The following is an 18733-nucleotide window of genomic DNA, read 5'->3' as shown; positions in this document are numbered from 1 at the left end:
TGCTTTTACCTTAAGCCACGTGTACCATGTGGTACAAGCCTTCACTTGGACAAGTGCTCGTTGCCTTGCTGGAGGAGAGCAGCCTTGTCAGTCACCTTGGCAGACTCTGCTGGGTGCTTACTGTGGCCGGCCGCCAGTGCTCAGGCCAAGGAAAGCACCTGGAAGAAGGCCCTGCCTTCAGGGGGCCTGCGGTCTGCTCTTCAGCCCGGTTAAGCAGTGCCCAGGAGCACACAGCGTGGGGTTTTCCATTGTAGAGACACCATCAGCAAAGGAAGCATAGCCATGAAGCTTGAATCTCCGAGGGCTGGAAGCAACTGTTCTTGAAGCTGAGCGTTGAAACTCTTCTGGGAAATGCAGAGACTGACAGCGCCGGGTCTGGAAATGGTCTGTAAGCTCAGGGACAGTGTGAAGGCTGTGGGCCACGGGCGGCCTCCCCTTCTCTCTGCCTCAGTGTGCTTCCTGTGCAGACAGCTCTGTCCCCGTTGTGTTCACAGATGGTCTTTGTTTCTTTGAAGGTGGACTGGACATTAAACATCGGCGAGCAAGCACTGGACATCTGTATCGTTTCCTTTAATCAGTCGGCTTCCTCCGTGTGTGTGCTGGGTGAGAGAAACTTCTTTTGCCTTAAGGACAATGGACAGATTCGATTCATGAAGAAACTGGACTGCAACCCCAGCTGTTTCCTCCCGTATTGCTCAAGTGGGTTTCAGAAGAGATGTGTGCATGTGTGTATGTGTGTGTGTGTGTGTGCATGCGTGTATGTGTGTGCGTGTGTGTATGTGTGTGTGATGGTGCCTCTGTGCTGAGACTGTTTTCTCTAAATAAAGTAATAAGGTTTTCTCCTCCAAGACTCTATCAGAACTCAAATGGAAATTTTAGCCTTTTAAATTCAAGAAGAAATTTGATTTGGAGCACAGCTCAGACGCTGCCTGCCATTTCCCTTTGTATAAAATGATTTAAATGTTAGCCTTTCGGTGGGCATTCAGCTTTCCAGAGTAGAAGCCCTTTGAGGAATGTTGTCTTGATAAGACGGGCAGGTACCTTCAGGCAGAGTCAGTCCCTGCGATGCTCTGTCCTGCGTCCTGCCCCTGCCAGGACTTCTGGAGCATTGCCAGATGACCAGGCAGATCACTGGGGGCCACCCGACCATGGGGCTGGGCTCTGGATGGTTGGCTAGGAGTAACAGCAAATGCTGTTCTTTGGGAAAAGCCTTGACTCGTAGTCCTTCACATGGAGAAAACAGACCAATCTGTGTCACAAATAACAACTTACATTTATATAGCATTTTTAAGGTTCACAAAATACTTTCCTCACAGTAACCTTGGGAAGGTAGGAATGATTGTCCTCATTTTACAGATGAGAAAACCGAGGCCCAGAGAGGTCAGGGAACTAGGTGGCAGCTAGGTGGTACGGGGCATAGAACACTGGTCCTGGAGTCAGGAAGACCTGAGTTCAAATCCAGCCTCAGACACTTCCTAGTTGTGTGGCCCTGGGCAAGTCACTTTACTCTGTTTGCCTCAATTTCCTCATCTGTAAAATGAGGATAATAATAGTCCCTTCCTCCCAGGATTGTTGTGAGGGCCAGATAAGATCATATTTGTAAAATGCTATATAAATGCTCACCATTGATGTTGGCATAACTTTTCCAGGGTCATGTAGCTGAGACTTTTGAGAAATGTGATAACATTCCTAATAACAGCTGTAATTGCTGGAGGGGGCTTGAGCTTTGCACACGCCCTCTCCTTTTGACCCCCAGGACGGCTCTGAGGCATAAGCTCGCTCACGTAAGTTAGCGGCCTTGCTCCCAGCCTCAGAGGGAAGTGTTGGACGTGGGACTAGAGCCCAGGTCTCTGTCCTCCATACCCCACTACCTTGCCCTCTGGCCTGCGAGGCCGACTGCCGGCCCGGCTTTCTTTTTGCCTCAGAACTCTGCTTTTCTGTCTTCCACCAACAGTGTCAGAAGGAACAATCAACACCCTGATTGGGAACCACAATGACATGCTGCATGTTTACCAGGACGTGACCCTGAAGTGGGCCACACAGCTTCCTCACGTCCCCGTTGCTGTGAAGGTGGGCTGTTTGCAGTAAGTATTTCCATTCATCACGGGCGTGTGGGGACAGTCTTAGAGCTTCAGTCCTGCAGGAATTGCACCAACTTGTGCGAGCTGTTTTGAATTTATTATTAGTCACAGCAGTTATTAGGAAGACAAATAAGTGTCTTTCATTGGAGGGAATGATAAGAAGCCCGTACAAAGTACCATGAACATTAAGGATTTCACAGCTTCTGATAAAAGATTTTTGTTGCGAGAGCTGGGAGGAAAGTGGGTTAGATTTCAGGAGAATTGTTTTCCTCACAGAGTATTTCCTTTAGCTCTCCAAGGCAAAGAAGCCCTCTACGTGAGTTTGTTTTAAGTAAATAGTATTATTTGGTCTTATTCAGAGGCTGATGGAATCTCAGATTATTCCACTCTAAATCTTGTCTCAAAGCTGTTTTATGAATTTCCAGTGGAATTTTTATTGCACGGTCCATTTCCAGGCAGAACTACAAAAGACCCTGTGTTGAAGATAAGTCAGATTTAAGCAGAGCCATCTTGGATATAAAAGCAAAGGGAGGTGCTGCTCCAAGCACCCACTATCTGGGGAATCCAACAGAAAGGCTTGGGGATGGCCAGGGTGGTCATTGTTCTAGATGATCATGAAAGGCAGGGATTAGATTTTGACTGTGAACTATTAGGTGCCTTAAGTTTAGATGTAGAAATTATGTGGCTTGTTCAGTGTATGTATGTAATTAGATCTTTGTCATGGTCCCTGTTAAAATGAATGAGATAACCAGAAATGGAGGCCTCGAACTCTGCACATACAGGCTGTTCTGTGATCATGATGAATTCCGGTTTTTGTCTTAAAGAGACAGGTATCAGTTAGTAAAATCCTTCCTCTTGCCTTCCCTCATGTCAGACACAGGTGATCTTGGGGCCCATCTACGTCAGAAATGAAGTTTGGAAAAATAAAAATGTTAAAAATGTACTTTTTGTGGTGGCAAAACATCAATGTATAAGCTTCAGTGTTCATTATTGTTAAGAATCCCAAATGCAGTTTGCCAAGTATTCAAATTTAAATTCTAAGGTTCATGTAAATTCTTAATTAAAAAGAAAAGTCAGGCTATTGTAATAATCACTTGCATTCATTTCGCCATGGCCTAGAACTTGGGTATTCTCACCAGTTCTGGTTTAAGTCATGAATCGTGTTTTGTGAATTGGTAGGTATTTGGCAATCCCTATAGACCTGCTTTTGGCAGATCAAATTTGAGAAAAATTTTGTTTAACAAACTCTTCCAAATGTACCTTAGTTTGTGAAGAGTAAACATTCTGTGGCTGTATACTTTACATCATCCTTCACGTTTTTTTTTACTTTTAATCAGTAGCAGCTGTGGGCTGTCACACTCTCGTGTGGTCTTCGGAAATGGATCCGTGAATGGTGAATCTCTTGTACTCCTGGCACCAAAAAGAGATTCAAATACGAACAAAAATCAGTGTATCTCTAACAGGGTTGCCCACTGCCCCTTATCCTGACCCTCCTAAGCATAAAAGAAGGAGTTTGAGGCTTTAGAATTCCTCTAGAAATTCCAGTTTCTGTGTAGTGCAGCGTATGGCCTGACTAGACCCTCCCTCCAGCAGGACGCCTGCTGAGCTGAGCTCGGAGCTCTGGGCCAGTATGTGTATCTAGGCCCATGGGGGCGGCCTTTTGTCAGTCTCATGCAGCAGTCCATTGGGGTTGGCTGCATTGGCACCCATGGGGATCGCATCTGGCATCAGTAGAAGGAGTGCCAAGACACAGCACTGTGGAGTGCTGAAGGAAACTGAAGAGAGTTTCATTGTGATTCACTAGTCCTGAACCAGGGCTGATAACATAGGTCTGTCTTGTGTCTTGTAGCGTTTGAGTTCTTGGAATTTAAACAGTTTTGATAAATATGTTTAGACGGCAGAGTTTACATATCACGGAAATGATTACCATTTTCTAATGTTTCCTTTGCCTTTGGGCCTAGTGGGTGCAATTAGACTTTCTGATCCCAAAATCCCCATTTTGGATGCTCTGGGCTCTTTGTTACTCTTCCATCTCCTTTTGGCCTGTCTTGCTTGGTACACTTTGGGATGTCCTTAACTCCGTTGGATATTGTCTTTTTAGTTTAAACATGATTTTAAATATTGACAGGTAAGGTAAAGGGAGTTAGGAACAAGCATATTCATTAATAGAATCAGTTGACTCTGAATGTAGCCATGATCTCTAAGTTTCCTGGTTATTAACGTGCTCTTAGGCTGAAGGGGTAGTGTCCACTCGATCCAATGCTTCATGGGAAATGCCTTCTTGACAACTGGGATGGGAACCAGGGGCGCCACAGTTAAGTGACCTTGGGCCAGTCACTTAACCTATGCGAGCATGTTTTCCCCATCTATAAAATGAGGGTGATAATAATTGGGGCAATCATGGTTGTCCTGCCTGCCTGCTACATATGGTTTATAGGCTCATAGATTTAAAACTGAAAGGGAATACCGAGGTCATGCCATCCAAGCCCTCCATTTTATAGATGGGGACACTGAGTTAGAGGTAAATGACTTACCCAAGGTCATGTCAGTAGTGCACAGTAGAGCTGTGGTTCCCAGTCCACTCCTCTACCTTCAAATCCAGTGGGTTTTTTTTTCCAGTGTACCACACTTTCTCACATACAGATATGAGCTGTTATTGGTATAACAGATGTTGTGAACAGCAGAAGTTCCACTATAATGAAAATATTTTTAAGCTTTGGCTGGGGCCCAGGGCCCGCTTTCCCTTTTGTTACAGAGAGTTCTCTAGTTTGTATAACTGTGAGTAAAATGAATATATTTTTCCAGAGCTTGTATAGTATAGCCACTTAAACCATCATGAAAAGTGTTTCATATTTTATTCTTACGTCTTTCGTTTATCTGCTGCTCTTTGTCTGGGACGCCTCCTTCTTTCTCTTCTGCCTGCCTCTCTCCCTAGCTCACACTCTTTCTGAACAACATTGAATGGTTCTATTGTTTGCTCGCAACTTATCTCGATAGAAAGTCACTTGAAGGCAGGGGTCCTGTCTTATACCTTTTGTATTTGTATCTTATGTCGCTTCTTAGCACGTGGTAGAGTTGGAGGTAGAATTAGGACGTGAACTAGTCAGCATTACGGATACTCAATGAACCTGTCTTGGCCTTTAGTGACCACTCTTTTCCTTTATAAGTTCTCACAGACTATCTCTTTAACAAGGCAGTCTCTTGTGAGCCAGGAGCACTCAGTTTTCCCATCTCTGCTCTCTTGCTATCTCAGAGATGAGGTCCTTCTCTCCTCCGACCACAGTTTGTTGTCGCCTTATCTGATGCCTCGGGCTGGAAATCCACCTTCACTGCTCATATCTACCTTTCTTTCCTCATGCCTCTGCCTCCCCATCAGTTGTCCCTAAGAAGAGGCACCTTGTCCCCAAGTTCTTTAGCTGTGCAGGACTTCGGGTTCTCTCTCTTCCTTCCGGTGGCTATCTTTGACCCCAAATGAATCAGCATAAGCAAGGATCGGTCATCAGGTCTGATGGATCTCGGGAGAAGGCTCTCATTGCGCTCTGGAACGCTTTCCTGGGAAAACACCTTCTCTCCCGATCCTTCATGCCAGGTTGGCATATGGTGCCTTGATATCTGTCCCACAGCTCTGTTTTCTTTCTTTGAGTTCTGCTGATTTTCCTCTCTCCTGCTAGCACCTATCAGTATCTAATCAGTGGAGCTTTTAAAGATATTTCTTCCTCAGTGGGTCCCTCTCAGTTCTTTGTGCCCTTGGGACAGTGGTAGGGTTCTGTGGCTCTGGGGGAGACCCTTGGTGTCTCCTTCCTTCTCCATGAGGCAGGTCTGATGTGGGTCTGGATTCTCCTTTGCCACGGGCTCATTTTCTTTCCTTGCATTCTTCTCTGTTCTTTGAGAGAACACATTGTTCACTCCAGAACGTGTGAGAAGAGACATTTCTCCATTCCTTTCGCCTCCCTGTGTTCCCATATATGCAGCCATAACTAGCCGAGTTATACAGCAGTCTTATCTTGGCAGACTTCTGGAAGAGGCTGTCCCCTCGCTCTCCCTGCCCTGAAGCCTGGTTTTTTGTTCTGAAAGCGGACTTGTTGTTTTTTCCTCAATCAATGGCCAGTGCTTATTAAGCACCATTTTATTTCTCCCGTGGAAGACACGGTACTGGTACAAAGGAAAAAAAAATTCCGACCCAGGGAGCTTACATTCTTAAAGTCAATAACTAATTTGAGTCTTGTGGAAGAAAATATGTTGCCTTTAGAAAAAAAATAGTGTTTTTAAAGGTCATCCTTATTCCTTTCTTCCCCCCACCCCCCATCCCTAGCTCTCTCCTCTCTGTGTCTCTTTGTCCCTCTTTCTCTCTCTCTGTCCCTGTACACACACACATGTGCACATGTCCACACACAGTGCACACACATGTGCAGTACACACATGTTTATATAGACACTTATTGATGTTTTCTTGTTATAAGACCATCATTTGGGGTTCATCCTCCCAGTTGGCTTTGCCATCTGAGGTCATGCAGTGAGTCTGATCACTGGCATATTCAGATACTTCTTTTCTAGAGTCGCCATGTGGAGCTTTGTTAGTTATTGGGCGCATTTCGTAACTTAAATTTGGAAATTGCCTATGATCACCTAAACTATTCTTTTACCCTCGTGAAATGAACAGAGAGGAGCCCTTTTAAGAATGGTAGCCACGGCGGCACTGCTTTTTTTTCCTTTTCATATTGAGGTTCTTCCTATCAGATGAAATGTCCAGTTGTGAAAGTTGGTCCGTAGCCTTCCGTCTGGCCATCCCTCATGGTCCTTGGGCTGTTTTCATTTTTCATGTAGTGATGGGAAATGCAGTGTCCTCCTGTCTCACCAGGAGTGCAGCACTAAGTACAGTTCCATATTTTTCAGCCTTGGGTAAAATTCCAGGGTAAAATTGATGAATTTGCAGCCAGAGATTTTGGAGACACACTAGAAAGAAATCCCACGAAAGATAAGTAGGTGCTCTCAGAATGTTGGTCCGATTTGCCTATTCCTGTTTTATAAATTAAACCTTTTAATAGTGGAATTCTCCTTATTACTGCTTATTTCCACTGTTAACCTTCTGTAGGCTTGTTGGCAGTGGAGTCTGAAAGTTTTAAGCAAGTATAAGCTTCTCTTCTAGTAGGAATCAGAGCTTGGTGGCCTGGATTTCCAGTGACTGATTCTAGACTTAATTTGGTGGTATTGATGTATACCATTATGACTAGGGTTTGACATTGGAAAAATAAATAAGTCAAACAGCCGGCTGCCCATAAGAATCTCTTTGGCTGTTAACTGGAAATCAGACTCATGCATGTTGACCTGAAAGGAACCTCAGAGGCCAGCTAGCCTAACCTCTTCACTTTACACACAAAGGGAAAGGAAATGACTTGTTCAAGGCCACACAGGTGTGTGTAAAGGAAATGAGGGCAAAGGGTTTCCTTTCTTTCCGATGACTAGATATCTACTCAAGTCCATGGCCCTCTGAATGCATTGTGCTGGAGGATTCATCCTCCCCCTCCTGAAGCCTGCAAAGTATGGGCCAGTGATGGCAGCATGAGGCCTGGCAGTGAACTTGAGTGTGATGTACAGTTGGGTGGAGGTCTTCCTTCAGGATGGATATTTTGGTCACTATAATCGAACACCACTCTGTGTCCTGAATCTCGTCAGAGCAGGAGAGGGTGCTCTCTGGGAAACTGTAAACTTCTTTTAATGACCCCAACTTCTTCCTGAAACAAGGGCCCCTGTCTTTAATACTGATATGCTTTTAATGATGAGAATCCTTAATAATGCCAAAGCAGAGGAGTGCATGGTGGGGCTGAGCAGGCTGTAGTGTCACACACAAGGAATGATGGTGGGAAAGCCTCATAGAAGAGGGGAGTCATGGAAGACACACATAAGCAAAAAAGAAGGTGGGCTGGGAAGCTTGTGAGAGTGGCCAGCTGGGAGGCACTTATGGGGTCCCTGCAGTGGCAGCAGACAGAGAGGAGGGCCCCAGCATGTTGGGTAGACACCGTTGGTAACTTATGGGAATTTCTACACAGTCCTCACGCAGGAGATGCTGCCATCTGCACTCATGAGCTCACAGTGTTCTGAGGGGGTCCGTGTGTACCGTTTTCCTTTTCAGATAGGCCAATAGCCCCTCAGTGCCTTGGGTGGGCAGTCTCCCATAGGGCATGGGCAAGCTTCACACGGTAGAGGCAGGTAGGAGGGACTGTGACCTGAATCGCTGATGGGAGATCACAGGGCCCTTGAAGTGGAATAAACACTTTCTCCTCTGAAGGGGGAAAAATGAATGTTTCTTTGCATAATGCGCGGTGCTTTTTCTGGCAGATAACACTTGGAGAGTCATTTAAAAATCATTATGAAACAGTTAGTGAAGTTCCTTTTTTAAAGAAAAGACCAATTTATTCTGAGAACCGCTGGTGGGAAAAGGCTCCATGCTTGTTTGTCTGTGTCCTGGGCTCCCTTGGCCAGCCCCACTCCCCGGTCAGGTTCCCACTGAGTTCTAGGGGCTCAGTCTCCTACTTTGGCTGGGCACCCACAGATTTCTCATTCATTGTTTGCTTGGAGAAAAGAGGCTCGTTTTCCTAAATACTTCAATAGGCAAACTCGGTGCTTGCTCATTAGGAGTGGGCTTCAGTGGGATCATGGTGGCCGTGGGGCCCTCGGTGGACTGGTGCAGTGCCAGCTTGGAGTGCAAGCAGAAATCATGGCAGAATGGGGGGCTGCCGCAGTCAAGGTGCCCTTTGGGCACCCCAGTCATGGGTGAGGATGCTGGACTGGCATCGGAAAGCCACAGGGTCAAACCCCACGGCCTCCACTTAGAAGCTCTCTGAAGCCCTCCCCCCCCAGTCTCTGCTCCTGTTGTCTCCTCTTGCCATCTTCGGCCCCTTCTTGCCATGGCTGCCCTCCTACTCCTTGGCCGGGCCTCCTCGCACTTGGGTATGTGGTTGGCACCCATGAGTTGAATTATCCCCTCTAGGCGCTTGTTTCTGCCTTCCTTCTCTGTCCTGAGCTGCCCAGGGAATGTTTTAGGCGGAAGGCCCCATGGACATTGCATTCTGCCTGGTCGGGTTCTGAGGTCCACCATTTTGGGTGTCACTGGCCTTCAGACACCGGTGAACATGGTGTGGTTGGTGTGCTTAGCTGTCTGTGAAGTGCAGGCCCCTCCTCACTCCCTCTCATGCTGCACGGCCGTTCAGCAGGGTCTTGTCTCTGTCTCCATGTCTCTCACCTGCCTCTTTCTCTCAGGTCCTCTCGTCATCCCTTCTTTGCTATACTCTTGCCGGGCTCCTGGTTGGACCACCTGTCACCAGGCTTTGCCCCCTCCAGTCCAACCTCCAGATAGTCTCTCCTGCTCATTAGCCTTCCATAGAGACTCTTATGTTTGGCATCAGAGCCTTTCATGGCCCAAGCCAAGTCTCCCTTTCCAGGCTTATTCAAGTTTAAACTTCCCTAAAACTCCTGGGACACCACCTGACTCCCCTTCGTGCTCTCTCTGGCCCCACCAGACATTCTCACCCATGACACTCACTCTCTCTGCCCTGCTTTTGACTGTGTCCTCCAGGCCGGGAGGCCTCTCCTGCCTCCGTCTGCCTTGTAGAATCTTTTGTTTCCTTCAGAGCTGAGCTTGAGGGCCAGCCTGCCCCGACTCCTCTGGTGCTGGCCTCCCCCCGCCCAGTGAGGCTGGGATTGGGGACTGTCCTGGGCCCAGTCTTTGAATAGAGGGTTTGGGAGGGGCTCTCTGCTCAGCCCTCAGAGGGCAGGGGTCCCAGGGGCAGAGAGTGCTGATGAGGTGAGGGGCCAGGCTGATGGGATCTGGTAGGATGGGGAGGCTCCTGCAGCTATGAAGGAGAAATCCAAAGGAGGGCAGCCCTGTGGGAAGTGACTTTTCCCACAAAATCACCTTGCATGTTTTATATACATGCACACACACAGATGCTGTATATTTTTGTATGCGTGTGTGTGTGTGTGTGTGTGTGGACACAAATATGATTTCTATAAGAGGTGCAGTTTGGAAGAGTGGGTAGGAAAGTGGCCTCCCAGTCTGGAAGGCTTGGCCTCCTCTGCCTCCTGGCTGCTTGACCCTGGACAAGTGCCCCAGGCCGTTGGTGTGTCCTCTCTGGGACTGGCCATCCCGCGAGCGCAGCAGAGGCCAGGTGCAAGCTTGGCCTCTGCAGCGCCAGAGCAGGGTGGGCTGGGTGAGTCAGCAGTTCTTTACTGGGTCGTCCTGGAAAAAGCACTTGAACTGTCTCTGTGTGACCTCATCGCTTCTGCAAAGTTGAGAAACAATATTTATGACCCTCCAACGCAAGTATCAGAAATATTCCCGATGCCTGGAGCCTGGGGGAATGGGGATTCAGCCATGCAGCGCTGGCTCGGAAGACTTTCAGATTCTGCCCATGAAGAGTGAACTTTTTTTCTTTTAAATTAATTATTGGGAGCTTCTTAGAACTCCTTCTGTATTAAGGAGGTGGCATAATTCTGGCAAGATGCCAATACCCAGTTGCTTTGTTGTGGTTGATTCATTTTGGTTGTTTGGCATGATTTGCCATCTTCTTATCAGGCTCGTTTTACAAATGAGGAAATGGAGCCAGATAGGGTTAAGTGACTTGCCCAGGGTCACACAGCAAGTAAGTGGTGCCCGAGGCTGGATTTGAGCTCAGGTTCTCCTGATGCTAGGACCAGCTCTCTATTCACTGCTCCACAGAGCTGGCCCATGCCTAATTATCCTGCTGAGCTATTAGAATCAGAGAACAGTATAGTGCCGGGTGGAGAGCGTTCAGTGCCATTTGCCTCTAGGGAACCCTTCCCTCTCCTCTCCTGAGGCCATCCCTTCACAGCCGCTTCCTTCCAGGTGATCTCAGACTTCGCCCGGCCTGTCGCATGTGCCCCTCCTGCCCTTCTCTTGCCCCTGTTCTCCCATAAGGCATCCACAAAGGGCCCCCTGATGTGCCGGCAGCCTTCTTCCAGGCCGTGGGACTCTTAGTGGCTGGGCCTCTGCGGCCTCCGGTCTGTCTCTCCTTCCTCACACTGGCTTCCCCTTTGCTGCCTGTTTACTTTGGGATACTCTGGGCTCCTCTGATTTTGCCCTGCTTCCTGCCTGCTGTTGGACTGCCTACTTGTTGGACATAGGCCGTGACCACTGCCTAGATCGCCTCTCCGCACCCCACCCACCCTCCACAGCTTTCTGCGACCCTTGGAGCGCTTGCCATCTTGCTTTTTGTTCTTCCTCCCCAGGAAACAAACTGATCCAGATGAAGTTGTCAGGGTCGAAGATGCTTCCTTGTTTTTGTGGGGCTCACCGTCTTTTCCTCAGAACATTCCAGTGAAACCAAAGGGTGGGGTGCTTTTGTCAACACTTTAAAAGTTTCAAAGGGCAGCCTAGATATTAATCATGTGGAAGCCTAATGTTGTCTCAAAGGCTTGTTCTTAAGTTTGGTATCCAAATATCTAAAATCCTCTTTGAATGAGACACGATGTAAGATCCAGCAGATGTGGTCGGCCGTGGAGAACATTGGAGGGTCAGCATTCCAGAGAATGGCCACTTATTTTTCATTGCAGAGGAAAGAAATCTCTTTTAAGTGGTTGCATTAACCTTGTGTCAGCCTCATGACAAGCTGAAGCCACGTAGGGCAGGTGGCCTTTAAAAGCACCTCGTAGCGTGGCTTTATTTCATGCTTCTTTCCAAAGAATTTCTCTTGTCGCTCAGAATTAGTCAAGTGCCTGCCATTTCCTGTTAATTGTGGGACGTCTGTGGGGTGTGAGTGTTTTGGGTGACTGATCTGAAGTGAAAATGTTTTACTGTTAGGACTGAATACTGCAAAGCTTTCACTTGCTATAATTGGGGGGAGACCTTTCTTCAAAACAAGACAAAAGAACAGTGTGTCAGTAATGGAACAAAGACACGTGAAGTTGGTGGAGATCTGCAGTTGGAACCAGTGAATGGGGATAGGCTTGGGTCGGGGGTCTCAATCACGTGCGCTTTGGTCACAGAAGCTTTTGATGGAAACCAATATCAAAATAATTTAAGTTTAACGAAAGCATGCATATTTATGAGTGTGTGTATATATGTAAATATGTACACACACACACACACACACACACAAACCAAGTCAAATTAGTGGCAGGCTGTGGAGTAAAAAATCCAGTCACACCTTGTTCAGTTTTTGGGGTCCTCCAGATGCTAAGAAGAGCTATGCCAGGATGCCCTGTCTCTTTAGTGTCATTGGCTGACATCACCTCGACCACTCCGTTAAAATCATTCAATAGAAAAATGGCAAAATGTAGCCCTTATATCCTTTCATGGAAAGAATATTGTAGGCTTCAAAGTTCTAGTTGGGTAGAAAGGTTTGATCCTGTGTGTGTGTGTGTTTTGTGTAGTATTCTAAGCTCTAGAACCGTGCCATGATGGTTTCTGGTTATTAAAATGGCTATAGAAAACTTGGATTTCTTAATGTTAACTGAAATGAGCCCCTTTTGAGTGGATTCTGCTTGAATTCCTTCACAGCCCTGCCCAGAGACCTCCTCCAGCAGCATCTCCAATCCCAGACTCGTGACTGTATTCTCCCTCTTGATGAGATTTTGTAAATCCATACACTTTGCATTGCTGTCATAGCACCTGCTGTATCTTCCCTGCAGAGAGTCAGCTCCTTGAAGGCAGGGACCTTTCCATATTGTAGCCCTGGCGCCTCCTGGCACGTAGTATGTGTATTGTAAATGCTTGTTGAATGGAAATAAAGGGTGGAAGAAGGATGGTGTCTTAAGCCTAGGTAGTTTTATTTTAGCATTAAATTAGAGACAGAGTGGTGTATTGGATATCATGTCAGAGCCAAGAAGATGCGTCTTGAAGTTCTGCCTCTGACCCTCCCTGGACAAGTCAGCTGTGTCTTCTGGCAGCTTCAGGCCAGCGGCTTTATGACCAGATTGTTGGGAGGTGGCGACTTGAGATGCACAGGGCCCAGGCACCAGTGAAGCTGGCAGTGTGACCTAGCCTTTTGTGGCCGGGCACGGGGGCGGGGGGCGGGGTGGCAGCTCCTCCCTTTTGCTTCCAATTTGTTGAATGACATTATTTAAAAAATGTTTTTGGAGAAGTAGATACTGCTATTCAGCAACACACTCTCACTTGTTCTTTGTGGACATTGACCGTTATACAGAATCACTTCTTGTGGAAGTCGCCTTTAAGTGACTAGGGTTCTTTAACCATTAATTCTTCTCTATCGCCAAAGTAAGCTGAACTTGTTCTGAGCTGAACTATCAGATGATGAACATCATGGACGCCTTCTTGGAGATATTACCATCTTAACCTATTGCTAGGTCAAAGGTCATTCTTTGTTTCTAGTTCTGCCTTTTGGGGAAAGAAAGTTCTGTGAGAGAATCCCAGAATTTTGCTCATTAAAGGCAACCGACAGTCTCAGGTTCAATGTTGTCTTGCTTTGGGAATGGCCCAGTTACTCTTCTGTCCTCAGCTTTGTTTTACTTCTCCTTTTGACCTTGCCTAGGATGTAAGGTCTAGTTGTAGGCAGGCTTCATTATCTTCTTGAAAAGAAGACATTTTTCAAGGTTAAGGTGTTTTAATTCACTCACCCTTGTCTCGTCCTTGTGAATTCCTGAAACTGAAGGTGCTTTGGGAAGCCTAGGACTAGAAGCCACCTTCCCGTTCCCACTGTCACTGACTCTTCTGCACTTTGAAAGCATTTCTCTCCAATACCTGATTCTTACCTCTTGGGGCACCCCCTTTTCCAAAGTTATGTAAAGCATAAGTTGTCTCCATGATTGTTGTCTTTGTTATGGAGAGAAGCCACTGACCATCAATTTATTACTAGCATGCCTAATTAATAAATTGATAATTAATTACCCAGAAACTCTGTCTCTTGGGTTTTTCATTCATCACAATATGAAGCATTTTCAGTTTCCTAAATATCTCTCTAGAGTGAAGGTTCTTACTCTGGGCTTTTTTTTTTTTGCTTTTTGGAGGGCAATTGGGGTTAAGTGACTTGCCCAAGGTCACACGGCTAGTTTTTGTGTTAAGTGTCTGAGGCCGGATTTGAACTCGGGTCTTCCTGACTCCCGGGTTGGTGCTCTATTCACTGTGCCACCTAGCTGCCCCAACTCTGGGCTTCTATGGATAGATTTCATAGGGTCCACAAATCTGGATGGGAAAAAACGTCATCTTTATTTCCATGTGATTGGTTTCTGTTGTAACTCTGCAGTTTACTCTATGCATTAAACACATAATTCTGAGAAGGGTCCATGGGCTTCGGTAGCCTGCCCCAGGGGCCTGGTGAAAGAAGGTGAACCTCTGGATGAGAGGACTCAGGAGTTTCAGTGTATGTGTGTGTGACACCCTCATGAGGAATTTCTTCATCGTTATTTTAGATTCTGTTAAAATGTCTTTTCTTGTCATTTAAAGGCTGATTTTGCTCTTGACTGATTTCCCCGGTCCCTTTGCCGTGTGCTCCAGTGTTTGGGGTCACAGAGTCTTAGATGCTGCTTTCATCATGATGGCTTGTGCCAGGATGTCAGCTTCAGCTGTGCCTTCTGTTATGTGAAACTCTTCTTATATCCTTGTAAAAATACATACTGTAATAGGAACGTGATGGAGGAAGGGCGTACGGTAAAACCTACCTTAGCAAACAATGGCTTCTCAGTGAACGCAGCCTCCAGGCTCGGGTCTTCGGAAGAGAGAGAGAAGGTCCGGAGGAGTGAGGGAGGGGCGTGGGAGGAGATGTGGGCTGGCATGGACACGGCCAGAGCTGAGGCTCACGGGCGCTTCCTTTCAGTCACAGTGACCATCGGTCCGTGTCACGTTTCCTCAGAAATGTGGCACTTCTGGCTGTTCTTATCATCAGGGCTCTTCCTGGTGTGGGCGCTTCCTCCTCTGCAGGTTTGTGGTTCAGTAGTTAAGTCTTTAGGGCGGCTGAGTGGTACAGTGGGTAGAGTCAGGAAGACCTGAGTTCAAATTTGACCTCAAACACTTACCATCTGTGTGACCCTGGGCAAGTCCCTTAACCCTGTTTGCCTCAGTTTCCTCATCTGTAGAATGAGCTGGAGAAGGAGATGGCAAACTCCACTGTCTCTGCCAAGAAAACCCTACGTGGGGTCACAGGTAATTGGACATGACTGAAATAGCTGATCAAAGTGAAGCCATAGGGTGACGCCAGGGGGGGAGCCCAGACCTCGCCAGGCACAGGCCCTGGAGTTTGTTGTCTGCAGTTTCTCTACTTCCCTCCCTTCGGTTCATGACAAACCAGAGCTGGGCTCCGTCAGTCCACAGCACCTTGTGGAGCCAGAGGCTCCCCACCTCCCCTCCTCCCTTCATCTGTTTTTCCCGTTCATTTTGTCTCGTCAGCTGAGCCTTTTGGTGTCGCTTGTCTGTTCTCTGGGTTTTTTTAGTTTGGCAGAGTTTAAGAAACACTTGACTTTTCTCATCCGAAGAGTAGAGTTTTCCACTTAACAGCATTTTGACTTTGAAGAAGTATGAGGTCCTGTTAACACAGGGAGGGAGGAAATCAGGGTAGTTTTAACTCCCTCTTACTAATGATCCAGACAAACTGGTTAACTTGCCCAGGGTCCCACAGGCATCGAGGGGATGTGGGCCTGGAATCGGGCGCCCCGCATCTCAGGCAGCCAAAGGAAGCCTCCCTAGCACCTGCCGCGCTCGCCCAGCATCTCGAAGGATCCTGCCCCATTTCCCTCCTCCACTGACTCACCGCTGTCTGTTTCCCACCAGAGACATATAAACATGGGGAGATTGAGGGTGGAGGGCCCTGACAGGTGCCCACCAGCGAGCTTGTTTAGACCTCCGCTTGTGGTTTGTTTATGATAGGAAATGAGATAGAATTCAATAGTGTATCTTGAATCTGAGGCCTGACTACTTTTGTTACAAACAATGGGAAAAAGAAAGCAAAGCCCAGGAAAATCCATCTTTCTGATGGAAAATTATCAGCGCTTGGGTGCCTGGTTATACTCACCAGTTCCAGGATGATAGAGTTTCATTGTAAAGCTCTAAGTGTATTTGATGGGAAAGGGGCTCTTTCTGAAGGGCCATTGTTGACTCGAGAGGGAGAGCTTTGGCCTTTCTGGGATGTACACCTCAGAAAACAAGCCAATAGAAAGAACTCTGGAAATGAAAGCTCCTGGCTTCAGGAGGCATCCTGCTGGGCATTATTTCTGATGGACGTGGGCACCGCTGCGGGCATGTTGTTTCCATTCAGCCAGGCAGCCCCTCATCCTTCTTCTCTTGCCAGACTCTTAGATCCTGAGCCTGGGCCAGAATCCATACACAGCAGAGGAGGCCAGGAGTCTGCTGCCATATGACAGGAGGGGGGTAGGTGTGGCCTACAGGTGAGAAGTGGACATTTCATTCTTGTGGGTTCTATTAAAGGCTGGTGTAAGGCTTGTTTCCATCAGCATAAATAAGGGCTGGGATTGGGTGGATTGGATTTTTTCTGATAAATTTTATCAGTTACTTTCAACAATACCAACATCACTTAGCTGTGGTTGCAGATGGCAAAAAACCCAAAAATAATATATAGGTGTGTTTACACACATACAAACACGTGTGTATATGCACACATGCATACACTCATATACATACATGTATTTATATATATGTATATATATATATGTGAAATCTCAGATTCTCCTCCCATCTAGCCTGAATCTGTCCTTAGACCTTCAGGGGGTTTGACAGTGGCCTAGAAAAGGATTTCCCTTCAAGGTTTTTACTGTTCTTTAGCCTTAGACCCATTGGTCAGAGTATTGGCTTTTGTTAGGGCTGAGCTCCTGGCTGTGAAAGGGGCCTTTGTCTTTTAAGAAATCTGCCAGGTCAGGGCTGTTTAGATAAATCACATTTGATTTTTTAAAATTGCCAACTTATTCACTTGGAATATTCCTTCTGTTCTGGGTGGTGTTCTTGGAGGACAGTAAGTCATCTCATCATAGGACTGAACCCTGGAAGGGCTCCGAGAGGTCACACAGCCCAACCTGTTGTAATGTAATGCCAAGGAAAAACTTCCCAAGGTTCAGAATACCAGCATAGGTGCTCTCCATTTTATTCAGTGACCAACCAAGAACAGAGAAGATCAAAACATGACATCATTCCAAATACAGCATTTACTAAGTGTGATTCAATAATCTCCAAGTACAACCCCACCCCAGGACCTTCCAATCATTCAATCAATTACAAAGTCTCTGTTCTAAATACTTCTCCACCCCTAGGCTATACCTTCATTTAGTCCACCACAAAGCCCCTCTTCTCAAATGGAGATTAGTTTCCAAACATAAGTAAAATACATTAATTTGCTCAACCATAGAACACAAAAAGGTCAAAAGTTCCCCACCCCTGGATCACAATTGAATCTACCCCAGAGTTACATCAAGTTTAAGCTCAGCACTTAATACCCAAATGGAGGTCTTTTCTTCATCTTGACACGAGGCCAAGTTCTCAGCAATCTTAGTTCCTGGGGAGACAAGGCTTAGCAAGGCCACAAGATACATTGCCAGTCTCTTCATTAATTCATCCTCTGTCTGTAGAACAGTCCTAGAACCCCTGAAAACATTAACAAAACCCTCTCCTAGGATTTCTGTAAACATACAACAAGAAAACCCTTCTTCAGGGCTTCTGAACCAACAGAAAGGTTCCCAGACCCCTGCAACAACAGCACTGTCCTTCACCAGTGGACAGTATTCACTCTCTGTCTGCAGGACAGTCTCAGGGCTTCTTAACCAAAAGCCAGGTTCCAGGACTTCTTCAACAACAGGACTGTCTTTCACCAGTGGACAAATCTGGCAAAACAACATCAAAACAGACAGACAAAGTACCAGCAAAACAGCCATGTCTCCTCAGTCCTTGGCAGCTCAGGGGGCAGGGCTCAAAAGTCCAGGGCAATTCAAAGCGGCCACCAGCAATTCTCTTAGTCTCTCTCTCTGCCTCCACGTGGGTGCTGCTGCCAAAAAAGGTCTTCCGCCTCTCTCTTGTGTCTCCAAATCTATGTCATCAGCTCCTCCCAGTTCAGGACTTTCTTTTCAAATCAAGTCCATCCCACAGGTGGGATTAACAAGCTCTGGGTTTTAACACAATCAATTTGAAAACCAAGCCAATACAGGGGGAATCTTTAAATGCCATTACTATCACACCTATTCATTTTACATATGAGGAAACTGAGGCCTGCAGTAGGGAGCTGATAACCAGGACTCAGGTGCCAGCTCTAGCATTCCTTTCAAGATCCCAGGAGGCTTCTTCTTAAGTTTGTGCCCAAAGTCGGCAGAAACCACCATGGGTTTTCAATTGCACAGTGCCCATGGGTGAGCTCATGAGCAATGTTATAGTGACCATTTCTGCGCAGTATGGAGAGCCCTGATGTGGTGGGCACAGTGAAGGTGACTTACATCAGACACTGTCAGCCCAGGGTGAGGAGAGTGCTTTGGGTTGGGGATCAAAGGCTCAGAATCCACAGAGAAAGCCAGTTTGAATGGATACTTTGACCAGAAAGGAACAGGCTAGAAGATCAACCTATTTCATGGCCACACTGAAAACTGATGTCTTGGTTAGTGGCTTAAACCACTGTTCAGCTTAGCTTCTTCCTTTTTTTTTTCTTTTCCCAAATTAGAAAGGAGTTTGTAAGATCTTGCACCATCCAGGGC

At 46.8% G+C, this 18733-nt stretch overlaps 1 protein-coding gene across 3 annotated transcripts in view; it reads left to right on the top strand.

The window, feature by feature from the left end:
• Positions 1 to 18733, top strand: part of BBS9 (Bardet-Biedl syndrome 9) — a 339648-nt gene that overhangs the window by 89582 nt on the left and 231333 nt on the right. For all 3 annotated transcript variants that reach the window (XM_069084284.1, XM_069084282.1, XM_069084283.1), the window contains 2 exons: positions 516 to 699; positions 1955 to 2084. In XM_069084284.1, the coding sequence (XP_068940385.1) occupies positions 516 to 699; positions 1955 to 2084 (314 nt within the window). The remainder of the gene's footprint in view (positions 1 to 515; positions 700 to 1954; positions 2085 to 18733) is intronic.

The sequence above is a fragment of the Petaurus breviceps genome, unplaced genomic scaffold, assembly GCF_028583685.1.
Source record: "Petaurus breviceps papuanus isolate PSGF00001 unplaced genomic scaffold, PetGlider_PUasm1.0 174, whole genome shotgun sequence".
In the NCBI taxonomy this organism is placed as follows: domain Eukaryota; kingdom Metazoa; phylum Chordata; class Mammalia; order Diprotodontia; family Petauridae; genus Petaurus; species Petaurus breviceps.
The sequence above is the reverse complement of the archived record's forward strand: the minus strand, read 5'-3'. Positions and strand labels throughout refer to the sequence as shown.